Source organism: Hydra vulgaris, chromosome 10 (genome assembly GCF_038396675.1).
Source record: "Hydra vulgaris chromosome 10, alternate assembly HydraT2T_AEP".
In the NCBI taxonomy this organism is placed as follows: Eukaryota; Metazoa; Cnidaria; class Hydrozoa; order Anthoathecata; family Hydridae; genus Hydra; species Hydra vulgaris.
In genome coordinates, this window is record NC_088929.1 from 11,234,453 (window position 1) to 11,248,868 (window position 14,416).

At 25.8% G+C, this 14,416-nt stretch overlaps 1 protein-coding gene across 1 annotated transcript in view; it reads left to right on the forward strand.

Moving 5' to 3' along the window:
- LOC100214840 (peroxisomal acyl-coenzyme A oxidase 3) overlaps positions 1 to 14,416 on the forward strand; it is a 46,774-nt gene that overhangs the window by 29,440 nt on the left and 2,918 nt on the right. Inside the window, exons 8-11 of the mRNA XM_065807250.1 lie at positions 1,270 to 1,392; positions 2,633 to 2,740; positions 7,160 to 7,245; positions 7,481 to 7,549. Coding sequence (XP_065663322.1) covers positions 1,270 to 1,392; positions 2,633 to 2,740; positions 7,160 to 7,245; positions 7,481 to 7,549 — 386 coding nt within the window. The remainder of the gene's footprint in view (positions 1 to 1,269; positions 1,393 to 2,632; positions 2,741 to 7,159; positions 7,246 to 7,480; positions 7,550 to 14,416) is intronic.

Sequence of the window (14,416 nt, forward strand, 5' to 3'; positions counted from 1 at the left end):
TATATATAAAAAATAGTTATTTGGTTTTTAAAAATTTGTTTAATGAATGTTTCTCCTTAGTTAAGTATAATATTCTTATTATCTTTTTAACACAAAGTTTTATGTGGCATTATAAAGCTATTTATAATATTTAAATTGTATTCGTTTAAAATGTATTCATAAAACGTATTCTTTGTAAACTGATTTTAAATAATTAAGTAACTGAAAAACCAATTTTATAACTAGTAGTTGTGCTAAAGTTGTTTTTTTGTTTGTTGATACTGAATCTGGCCTTGTTTGTTGATACTTCAGGCCTTGTTTTAAAGCGTTATGCTGCTGACAATTTACATATACGATAAGCTATTTTATGTACGCCTAAAGTAATTTCTGCTAAGCGACTTTTTATAAAAGAAGTAATTAATTTTATAAAAAACCACTTTGACGATTATGTTAAAAAGTTTTTTATAAAATTTGAATGGTAATTATGTTGGATATAAGCACTATTTACAAATGAAAAAAATTCTGATAAATTTAAATTTTACTTTTTCTTGAAAAAAAATAAGCTCATTTTTATCACAATTTTTTTTTTATGATTCTGTTCTATACAATTTTAGCTTTTTTTATTAAAAATTCAAATTTTTGTAAACGTGTTTTGAAGCTGCATCCAAAATTTTGTACAAAACATACGTTTTTAACATACAAAACTTTTTTCTCTTAAGGAAGGTGAAAGCGCAATGGTATTAATTTTTAAAATAATTTTGCTTTCACAAAAAAATCGCTGGTAAAGTAATTAAGTTGTTTTATTATCACAATAAATTATACTTTATATTTTTTACCCTCTAACTTTTTAAAATAAAAAATCATATTTAGTAGCTAAGCTTAAAAATTTAAAATTTAGGATATATTAATAAAAAAGAGTTGGTATTTTAATATTTTAAATAATAGATTAATATTTTAGTTCATTTATACTAATGTTGAGAAAAGAAAAAAATTAGTTCATATTTAAACATTTAGTTTAAACATTTAAAAAAATGTAATATTGAATTTAATTACTTAATATTAAAAAAAAATTATTTATAACATTTCTGCATTGTTTTTGTCATTTGAGTTATTTTTTTAATTGATCTTGCTTTGTAGAAATTTACTATATTACACTAGTTTCTATGAAGACATCAATTAAAAAAAAAATAATAAGCTAATGCGTTGTGCATTTTTTCATTTAAAACAAGGCCTAATGAGTAACAACACAAAAAGAAAATATATTGTTTATAGTGTTACATTTTGTTTTAGTTAATCGTCTTGGTGTACTACGTGATCAAAATGATCCCAATTGTACTTATGAAGGAGATAACAACTGTATTTTAATGCAAACAAGCAACTATCTCCTCAGTGTCTTTAAAGATATAAAAATGGGTATGTTTTAATAAATAAACTAATAGCATGAAGTTAATATATTTTAATCTATTTAATTTATTAAATATATTACACAGGCCAACAACAACAAAAAATTTTTTTGTTGCCAAGCAAAAAATAGATTTCAAAGATGCAACTTATTTTTCACCATCAGGTCAAGTTGTAAGATATTTGGGTTCAAATCTTTAGCATTTGGGAAAAAATCCCTAATATTGTCATAAAAAGTTATTCAAAATTTTGTCTGGGTCTCAAATGAAGTGCATTTTCATTATAATTTTAAAAATGATTTTTGTTTTTGATAAAAATGAATACTTTTTATATTACTTTTTATATTAATGCTAAAAAAATTTGTCTTTTAAGAAAAATTGCCTTTTAAAAAAATTGTCTTTTAAAAAAATTTGTCTTTTAATGCTAAAAAAAAGGTCTTTTAAGAGTCTTGAACATCTTTTCACAATATTTTTTTTTATATAAATTTTAAGTAAAAATATTTTTGCTTTCTAAAATCTCTATTTAAAATTTTTACTAAAAATTTTTACTTTTTGACAATATGAATTTGACTCAATCAATCATTTTTTTGTTGACCTGTGTTATTTAATAAATTAAATAGATTATTTCATTTACACTTTATATGATATATTTTAGTCTTTTTTGTCGAATAAATGTGCAGTCATGTTGTTTATAATGCAGTACTTTATAACTAATATCTTTTTTATTTTGGTTACTTATTTTGTTTGAACTTGATTTCTTATAAACATTTATACAAAATGTCCTCGTAATATTATGTGCATAATATGCCATAAATATATCCTATATATTACAATTTATGAGACAATAAAGTTAGTAAAACTAGTTTTTATATATATGTGTGTGTACGCGTGTGTGTGTGTATGTGTGTGTATGTGTGTATATATATTGCATGTATGTATATATTTGTGTGTATTATGTGTTCTATTTTTCATGAAAACTAAAGTTTTACAGTTACCATTCACACCATTATTCCTCAACATAAAATAAACCTTAAAATTAGCAGTTGTTTTTGTGATTTTTTTCTTTTTTTGTAATAAAGATACTTATTTAGCTTTATGCAAGATTTTTTTTTTTTCTTTTGTTTATTTTAAGTATTAGATTCTTTTGTATATTTTAAGTATAAAATTTTAAATGATTATATATGAGTAAATACTCTTGTTGTAATTATTAACAGGTTAACTGTGATTGTAAAAATCAGTTATTAACTTTTTAGGTTTACATGTTGAATCACCTGGTGAGAGTATTAACTTTTTAAACAATCATCTTAAGAATCTTCAAAACAGATGTTATGTTATGTCTCTTAATGATCTCACTCCTAAAGGTATATAAGTTCACTTTGCATTATGTGTGAACTTTTATTTTAACATTAGTTTAAAAAAAATGAGTATAATAATAAAAATATTGTTTCAATGTAGTACAACACTTGCGTAATAACTCCAACAAATTCTCTGTCAGTTGAAGAAAAGCATTATTGTGACCTTTTATAATTTTTTGTGCAACTGTAGCTAACTTTAATTGTATTTCAATTAAAAATTTTATGCAATTTATTAGAGGTCGGGAAGTCTTTATCCACCAATTTTAAAAACACTTTTCTTATGTTATTGGAAACATTTTTCCATAAATGAAATTACATTTATAGTTCTATTTCACTTATTTGCATTCTTTTTTTTAGGGTCAAATTTTAGTTCAAAATTTTGAATAATTTATTAGGGCATCTGTGTAAAAATACTTAGAGGAGTTGAGTACATTTTTGTCAGAGGAGTTTCGGTTTAGCCTGTTACTAATTGAACTTGGGATTTATTTTTGAATTTAAGGTGGATGATTTGGGGTGGATGATTTGATTTAATATTAATATAAAATAATTCATCATTTGGTTTTTTGAAAGGCTTGTATGAATACAGAGAGGTTAAATGTGACATAAAAAAATGTTTATAATATCTTTTCTAATATTATCGAGCTGTGGACCAGTTTTTTTATGCATTACTTTAATAAGTTTCCTTATTAAAGTAAAGTAAGGTTTTTCTGCAATGTTTTGTTAATTGTCTTTTCTGGAATAACTGTGTGAATTCAATGCGAACTCCATTGTTTTATCTAAAATATCTGAAGTTATTGAGGGGTAAAAATCATTAATGTCAAACTAAATAAATGTACAGTATTTTTTATTTTCAATTATGGAGAACCAATTTATAACATCAGGAGTATTTTTCCACTTTGGTAAATTTTATTTATTTTTAAGACTATTATTATTTTTGTCTAATTTAATTTTGCTCACATGTCTATGTTCACTTTTTGAGGTAACCAATAACCTACAAGAAAATTGCTTCGAAGATTTTGTTTATGAAACAGATTTTATAAACAAAATTTTCAAAACAATTTTCTTGTAGGTTATTAGTGCCACAACCTGTTCTCTTTTAACCTCCAAAGTAAAGATGGAGTTTAAAAGAGACAGTTTTCTGTGTCAAACTCTAGATAAAAATCATTTAGATCCGAGAACTGTGAAGGGGTTTTAAGCCACTGCACTTCCCCCTTCTCATGGTCTATCTTATCAAAGATCAGCCAAGATTGCTTAGTAACAAGAGATGCTAGGGATGTAGGCTGATCTTGGGAGTAGTCTAGTGAGTGAAGAACCTTTTTATCTACTTCAATACGCTCCAGTTTGAAGACATTGGGTCTGTCCAAATGAGTACTATCGAGTTTCTGAGCTAACTTGTCTCTATCAGGGTAATTCTTATCAGCTAAAGCAAACACAACTAGAACTGGACTTAAGTACCAGTCATACCTTGACTTTGATTGGACTACTTTAGTAGCTCTAAGAAGATTTATTTCCATAAACCTCTTCATTTGCCAGAGGGCTTTTATATCCTATAGAAAACTTAAAGTAAACAAGCAATATTCTATCGTTATAGTTTACATGTTTTTATTTTTATTCTAAACCTTATTATTTTTACCTGATATGGAGAAGGAGCTGGCAACTCAGCTCTGAGGAACCATTGAGCATAAAATATACTGACAAACATAGCCATATCAGATATTTCCTCTTTGTTGTCTTTAGTTAGACCAGGAATGTGATCGAGTAGAAGGTACATTTTCAGATAGTACAAGGCTTTAGCCATGAACCTGGCATAGTATACGGGCCCAGGCATATGAAACCTGAACCTCTCCTCCTTAGTAACAATCATCAAAGAGAGCTCAACTAACTTCTGGTAATCTTTTCTTGATTTCCCATCCTGTATTTTATTAATTATTGTTTTTAAACATTAAAATACATACAAAAGTAGGTTACAGAACAATAATGTACTAGAATGAATGATTAATTTTACCTTCTTGTATGTCTTACTGTTGATCAAATCTCTGTAGAACTGTTCAGATTCCTGTTACTGTTGGTTTATCCAGGTTTCAGGTGGAGTTTCAATCCTCTTCAGGGGTAATATATCTTTCTCTAGATCATTCCAGACTGACTTGATTTTTTTAAACAGCTGGTTATCTGGTCCTGTAGATTTACTACTTGGGTACATCTTACAGAAGTGAGTAATATGACGCTCCAGAACATGGTGTCAGCAGGCAAGGAGAAGAAATGGCTGTCCTAACTTTTCTGAGATTTTGGTATTTTCACCTTGGAGCCTTTCAGTGTTTGATGCAGTGAAAACTATGGTCTCACTAACCAAGTAAAATGTATCTCAAAACAGATACATTTTACTTGGTTAGTGAGACCATAATTCTCTAGAAGATCATAAACAACAATGAACTACTATTCTCCAGTCCCTGAATCAATAGGAGGAATACCTAGTAACTCAGCTTTCCCATTAACTTTCACTAGTGTTCAGCGGGTCTATCTTGAGTAAATGAAATATTTTCTGTATACTCTTTTACTATCTTCTATCAAAATGAAAAGAAATCAATTTATGATCAAAGTTGACCAGGTCCTTGATGTACTGTCGAATCTTTTCAGCTTCTGAATTGATTGCATGTTTTATGTCTCTGAGAGAGGATGATTTAGAGACAACATATTCACCAAAATTTCCTCCTGAGAGAGTTATTACACTGCGTATGATAGCAGTGTGCTGATTCACTGAAAGATCTTCACCTGCAACAGTTTTAGCATTACGCATGAGAATATCTTTAGGTAAAAGTACACTATTTTCTTTAGCCTGAATATTTTTGAAAACAAACTCATCCTGATCACTTTCATCAGCATCACCTGCATTACTTAATGAATCAACAGAAGTATCTAATTCATCATGGTCTTCCACCAACTGCTCATCAGATTTCTCACTCACATCTCCACAAGCGTTTTTAGAAGGTCTCTCAGCTGCCTTTTTGAAGCTGGTGTTGGTAGGACCTATGTAACTTTTCCTTTTCTCCTTTTTCATTTTCAAGAATTTGGTATCTTCTTTCTTGGCTTCAGCTGTTCTTTTTCTGTCCTGTTATATGTCTTCGATTAATACTCCATTGTTATATCCTATCCGAAATACCTTCTTAGATTCTGTTACAAAGTTCTCCCTCTTCATGATTTCATTGTTTTTCTCTATTTCTATGAGATTGCATCTTCTTGTAGTTATTTAGCAATGTTTCAACTTCCTATCTAAAATGATTAATGATGAAAGACTTATAGTCAAGTCATTACAAATTATATTAATATTAATGAAACAAACCTGAGAGAATTCTGTACATCATGATTTTTATACAGTTTGAAAAAATTTCATTAAGAGTGCGTTTTTATTTTTTTCTATTACTCATTCTAAGTTTACTGATGTTTTTTTTTATTTTTTTTTTTTCCCATTGTTTTAGGGTGGCCCACACACATTAAAATTTCATAAAAATTGTCAAAAATTATCAATATATATATATATATATATATATATATATATATATATATATATATATATATATATATATATATATATATATATATATATATGTATATATATATATATATATACATATATATATATATATATATATATATATATATATATATATATATATATATATATATATATATATATATATATATATATATATATATATATATATATATATATGTATGTATGTATGTATATATATATATATATATATATATATATATGTATGTATGTATGTATGTATATGTATAATATATATATATATATATATATATATATATATATATATATATATATATATATATATATATATATGAAGAGTCCAGGGAAAAAAAACGGCATAATCACATTTAAAAAGTTTTGAGAAAGTATTTATGAATCATTTATAAAAGTTTTTGTATAAAGTTAGGAAAAAATTTTTAATAAAAGTTACAAATATTTTATTAAAAATGTAATCTTCAGATAAATTAACCGAGAAATTATTTTTTCTAATTTACAACTTATTTATATTTTCTAATTGAAAACTTTTATAAATGAATAATATATATTTTCTCAAAACTTTTTAAATGTGACTTTGCCCTTTTTCCCCTGGGCTCTTCATATATATATATATATATATATATATATATATATATATATATATATATATATATATATATATATATATATATATATATATATATATATATATATATATATATATATATATATATACATACATACATATATATATATATATATATATATTTATATATATATATATACATATATATATACATATATATATATATATATATATATATATATATATATATATATATATATATATATATATATATATATATATATATATATATATATATATATAATATTTTAAGTTATTGAAGAAACATTTGATTGGTTAGTAAGTTTTCTTCTGGAGCAAAGTCAATTTAGATATCAAACTCAGCTTACTATTAGCAAGGTGAGTTAAACTGAAGCTTATTATAGATTCTAAATAATTCTTTTTATTTGATATTGTTTTAATGGTGTAAAGTTGAAAAAATCATAGCAGTAGAATCCATTTATTTAGTAATAATTTATTCTATGCAGATTTGGATTTACCCAATAAGAAATTTTTTTATTTACTGACTGTTATAATTTTAAAGGAAAAAAAAATTAATTTGCTGAAAACACCATATTGTTTTGTTTTTTTATAGGATGAATTCACTGCTAAAAACAATTCACAAGTATATTATTGTCGAACTCTTGCAATGGCATTCATTGAGGTTTATATACAACTTTAAGTTTGTATGTATACGAACATGTGTATAAATATATATATTTTTGGGGGAGACGGGTAAGTGAATAAAAATTTACCTCCCCAAGGCCGTGAAGGCCATTAGAGTCAAGGAGGCTACTTTATTTGTGGTTACAACCCTCTCTTAACTCCATAACTTCAAAACAAGAACTTTAAAAAGCAAGGTCACTACACATAGAAACAAGTTATATATATATAATATATATAGAATATATATATATATATATATATATATATATATATATATATATATATATATATATATATATATATATATATATATATATATATATAATATATATATATATTTATATATATATATATATATAGATAGATAGATAGATAGATAGATAGATAGATAGATAGGTATATAAAGATTATCAATCTTTTTGAGGTCGGCAAAAATTATTTGATACAAAGGTCTACCATAAAACATAGAAACGAGGTCGGCAATTTTTTGCCAACCTCAAATACTTTCAGGTTGGCATTGCCGGTATAATACCAGGCCTTGTTTTAAATTCGTTATTTAAAACAAGGCCTGGTATTATATATATACCAGGCCTTGTTTTAAATAACAAATGCTTAATGCATTAGCCTAATGTGAGTTTGACGTCATAAAATTCTCTTTATCTTTTTATTTTTTTAAGAACATCAAAACTACTGCAATATAATAAATTTCCGCAAAATGCGACCATAAAAAAAAATAACTCAATTAAAAAAATGTTATATTGGAATGTTTATTTTCTTTAAATTTTTTAAATTATTATTAAATAATTAAATGAAATATTACTTTTTTATTAATTTTTAACAAACCTTTTTTTTTTCTCAACATTAATATATGCATTAAAAAATTAATTTATTATTTAAAATATGATTTTTTTTATTATTATATCTTAGTTTTTAATTTCTGCTTTGCTACTAAAAAACAATTTTTATTTTTAAAAAGTTAGGGAGTAAAAAATTAACATTTTATTTATTTACTTTACCAATGGTTTGTATTTGTTAACAGCAAGTTTTGTACGTTCAAAACGTATGTGTTCTGCAAATTTTTGATGTAGCTTTAGAATTTGTCTACAATTTTTAGTAAAAGAAAAAAAAAAAATAGTATAGGACAGACTGGCAAAAAATATTGCGATAAAAATGAGCTCTTTATTTTACAAGAAAAAGTAAAATTAAAATATTAAACAATATTTATTAATATTTTAAAATAAAGTTGACAGTTAAGTTCTACTCAAGCATAAACTTTAAATTTATTATCTATATAAACTTATATATATATATATATATATATATATATATATATATATATATATATATATATATATATATATATATATATATATATATTTATATTTATATATATTTATATACATTTATATACAATATTATACAATATATATTTTCTATCAGTTAATTTCACGAAGAGTGTCTGTTAAAATATCATCTTCGCTATCTGTGTCATCTGTATCGCTTGTTTCAATTATTTGATCAAAGTCTACTAAACTTTTCTGAACTTCTTGATCAGATGAATTAGTTAGACATTTTCTATGCATTTGCATATATTTTACTGTTAATTATGTAAAGCTGCTGTTAAAAATAAATACATTTTTATATAAAGTATGACATTTCAAGACCTTATTTTTATTATATATTTTGTATTGGTTTGCTTCAAGCGAGTTTGTGTTCAATATTTGCGCTTTTCAAGCAAATCAATCGATCATTACCATAAAACAAAATAAAAATAAAAATAACATAAACAGCGATAATATAAAATATAACTTTTTTGTTTTTTGTTATTCACTTGTTTTTACTGTTCAATAGAGGTTTAAGGAATTTCTTTTTATTGCTATAAAAACTTGTATAAATAAATATACTTGGGCTTGCTAAATAAAAAAATGATACATAAAAAAATTTATCGTAACATTTAATTATAAATATTTCTTTTATGGTTTAAGTTTCATTTAGTAACTTTGTATACAAAGTAAAAATTGAATAAACTTGTTTTTTGTTACTAATAACAATAAAAAATTTTATTAATGATTTTTTACAAAATTTGTCATTATTTATCAAAATATATAGTATACTATATATTTTGATAAAAAAAAGCTTAATAAAGCTTAAGTTTTTTCATTAGTTAATAGCGCATATATCCAACATAATTGTCATTCAAACTTTTTTACATAATCGTCAAAGTGGTTTTTTGTAAAATTAATTACTTCTTTTATCTTACCGCTTAATAGAGCAATTTAAAAGTTAAAAAAATATCAAAGTTGCTTCATGTAAATCGCTCTAGGGGTCAGGCTAAAAGATAGTAGATGTAGCAGCACTCCCTTGCGGGTCAGGCTATTTGTCAGTCGATGTAGCAGCACTCCCTTGCGAGTCAGGCTATAAGATAGTCGATGTAGCAACACTCCGCGCATGATTTACAGTAAAAAAAATAAAAATAAAAACATTTTATTAAAAAAAATAAAAATAAAAACATTGTTTATATTTTTAAAAACATTCAGAATGTTTTTAAAAACATTCTGGTCAATTAAATTTGCGTTTTTGTGGTTTTTTTAAAAAACGATTTATTTGTAATTAAATTAATGGTTTTTACTTTCGTCCAACAAAATTTATATATAGCTAGTTAGTTATAATAAGTTGCGATGTGAGCTTATCTTTTCTCGCAGTAGCCTTTCCATGGATAAACCACTATAGCCATTATGCTGGAAGTTGTCTAGCTGATTCTTGAATGCATTGACTGTTTCTGAGTTCACAGTATTATAAGATTTTTGAAAAAGTTGCTGAACTTTTCCAAGTGTTTTTTTGTCCTTTTTTTTAATGGTGACCAAATGCATACTGCTTATTTCAAATGCCGTCTGACGTGTTAGAGTTTTTTCCATGGTGTTGGCTCTCACAATATAAAAGTATTTTTCAATAGACTAAGAATTTTATTTGCAGTCAACACTTTATTTACTTAAGAGCAAATCCAAGCAAGTTGATGACCTGTTATGCAGTATTCTCTCAGTTTTTCAATAAGATTTACATGCTGTTCAATTATAAATCAAAAATAAATCAAAATGAAAAAATACAATATCAAGTGGTGTTTACTTTTTCTATAGTTTTTATAGAAGTCCATAGTTTCCAGAAGGTTTGTCGTACATGATTTATTTGGAGCAAAACCATTTTGTTCGCTACAAAAAAGGTTGGCTTTTGTGAAGTTTGTATTTAGTTGACAAGTTCATTCCTTACTATTTTTTCCATAATTTAGCATGAAACTGACGCCAAGCTGATTGTTCTATATAGATTCCTGGATCTGTTGGGCTTCCTTTATTAAATGTACGTCTAGCCATGCTGTTGGTATTACTCCTGAATGCAAAGAGATGTTGAATATGACGAATAGTGGCTTTGCAAATTTAGAGCCTAGTGCTTTTAGCACAAATGGGTGAACGCTATCTGCTCCTTGTGATTTGTTTCCATCAATTTGAGTTAGTAACCTTGCTACTTTTTTTGCCCTGATATTTATGTTATCAATTGTCTTATTCTTCCTTTGGCCGAGTGATTGGCTTTGAAAAAAATTTTTTTTAGTGAAGACGGACTCACATTGATTGTTTAATATTTATTTATTATTATTTATTTACTAATTGGGCTGTATACCAAGTTTCACTTACAAAAATTATGCGCAGGCAGTTGACTAAAACATATGCTGTAAGTTCGTTAGGTTTATTTGCATTTAGTGTTGCATTAGTGTATATACATCTTACATGCTTATCGTTTATTTAATGATTTAGGGGATTGTTTGTTGCTGCTATCAAGTTGTGAATTAATGAGGAGTTTGTGGCCTTGTGTGGCAAACCTAGTTAGTGGCGGTATTTGCTTTTTGTTGCTGCAATCAGGTTGATTTTGGATTACAAAGTTGCAACGTAGTTTATCAGGCCGTTATGTTGGGTATTGTTTCACAATGTTACTGACTTGATAATTGACGACTTAGTGGCATTGTGTAGAAAATCTAGTTGGTGACAGTGTTTGCTATTTGTTGCTGCGATCAAGTTGCTATTTAATGACAAAATTGCAGCACAATTTGGCAGGCCGTGATAATGATATTGAACGTTGTTTGTTACTGCTATCAAGTTGTTGATTGGCCAGAAGTTTGCTGCAAGTTGTTGTTGTTGTTTTTTTTTAAGATATGAATGAGCCGGCAACATTTTTTTTTCTTTGGCTATTCCAATTTAAATTAGCTTGGATTGACTTTTTAATTTGATTTAAATTTTTTTGGAATCAACTTTTTAAATTGACTTAAATTTTAGTAGGTTAATGTAGAGTTTGCTGTGTCTACAGCTTTATCAATGATCTAGCTAAAAAATAATTAATAGTAATACTATTATTAAATAAAAGTAATATTATAATAGTTATTTAAACAACAATAAAAGTTAATACAAATTAGCATAAGATATTATGTTAATATAACCTGCATTGCAACACTAGCTTATTGCTAAAGAAGTTACTTAAATAATATATTTATCAAATATTAAATAGGCTAGGTGATATTTGTCCGTTTAGTCACTGTTAGTTTATGCAACTTTATATCCAATTATTGGAGTGCATAAGAGAATATATGTACACTCCACTTTCCCCGTAACTATTTAATTCAGTCGAACTTCAATCTGACCTTGACTATATCAGTCAATTTATGTACGCAATTATTATTATTCTGTGAAACTTTAAAAAATATAAATAATAAATAAATATAATTATAATTAAACAACTAATTAAAAAATAATAGTTAAAACATATAAAACTACTTTAAAGGAAAACATGGAAATTTAATGTTTTGATCTCTTAATAGCTGCGTCTCGAATTATGCTAGTTTTACCATCTGGGGCTCTATGCCAATATATTGCAGAGACAAAACTTAAAGAATCTCATTATATATTGAGTACAAATAATAGTTTTAAAGTCTAAAAATGTAAACTTTTTAAAAATGTAAACTTTTTAAAAATGTAAACTTTTGGAAAACTAAAAAAAACTGCATTTTCCCCGTAGTAAATTTTTGTTAATGATTTAATAATTTTTTTTTTGAAGAGGATGTTTTTCCTTAAAAAAAAAAAATTATTAAACCATTAACAAAAATTTACTACGGGGGAAATGCAGTTTTTTTTAGTTTTTCAAAAATTTACATTTTTGGTCTTCCGCCCTTTCAACATTTAACGATTCATTTTGAACTACATAAAAATATTTTAGGGAGGGGAGGTAGGTTATGAATTTGTTGCATAATTTTAAGAAAACAAATTTGCTGCATTATTTTAAGAATACAAATTTGCTGCATAATTTAATTTAAAATTTTTCTTTTTTCTTTTAATTATTATATTTAGAATTTAAATAAAACTTTATTTAAATTCTAATATTATTTATTTTGCCACGGTTAGCAGGGATCCTAATAATGTCGACCTAGCTGACCCAAAAACGCCACCTTATATGGGGTGATAGCATACACATCAAGGTACACTATGATGCAAATTTTGAAATCTTTTAATTTTGCCTAAAAAAATAATTTAATTTAATTGTTCAAATTAGGAGAAATTTTGACTTTATAGGTACAATAAAAACACCTGTAAAATGAGAACCACACAATTATTCTGATAAAAGTTGGTGCAAATGTAGCATATGGCTGCACCAAACTCTGGATAAATTTTCAGCCGGATTGGTTAACTGGTTAATGATTTATGTCAGTTTTAATTTATATTTTGTAAGTTTTTTGCTACCTAAACATCAAAATGTTACTAATTACTGTGATATTCAGTTACTATTTTTAAAGTAATAGTAACATGAGTGTAGAACACACAATACCAACATAATTTGCTATAATTATTTTAATTCTACAACTACCATTTTCATTTTATAGACTATGTACCCTTTTGAAAGATTTGCTTTTTAAAGCGTGGTTTGACTTGAATTATGCATAGCGTAAAAATATCAGCATTTTTTAAAGTATAAACTACTGTCAAAATGCAAGAAAATGTTACAAAATGGTTGAAAAGCTTTTATAAAGTCTTAACTGAAATATTACCTAAATAAAATAAAATAATTAATAATAAAAAAATTTAGATAAAATAACTAAAATAATTGACAAATAAAAAGTTTGGAGGACCAGTCAGAAGTTTAGAGGACCAGTCCGAGTTTTGGAGGACCAGTCAGAGGTTTGGAGGGTCAGTCAGAGGAAATCTTATGATAGAAGGAATAGTCTTTTGAAGAGCAGTAAATACATTTTGTAGGAATGCGTCATCAAATAAAATCTCATCTAAATTGTTAATAAGTATGACATGTGTCATTAATTTAAATAATTATTTCATTTAAAGGAAAGAATTATTTTCTTTTAATTTAGGTTATTATTTCCTTGATTTTTAATCAAGAATTTAATCGATTGTTATCTAATATAAATTCAGTTTAAATTTTGTAAAAAGGATAGTTTGATTTAGTAAAGTTGAATTTAGTGAATTGCCACAATGCCCAATCAAGCAAAGGTTCACAATTAAAATCAAAAATTTGTGTTCTTTCTCTGTCTTGCCAAGTAGAACAAAAATGCCAACTGTACAAGACAAAGATCAATATCAGTGGTTCTCGGGTACCACAAGGACTCTACAAATTGTGAAGAACAATTTTGCACAAGAAACAAGAGGGAAAAGAAGTTATACTCCCTCCTTTGTTTAATTTCAATTCAATACAAGTGTGACCTAAAACAAGGCACGATGTGTTATTGCCTAATCTGCCAAATTGGTCGTTTAAAACATTCTCTTGAATAGCAAACCACCATTGAAAATGAACCTTATGTACATTGCAGGGCATGCCTCTGAAA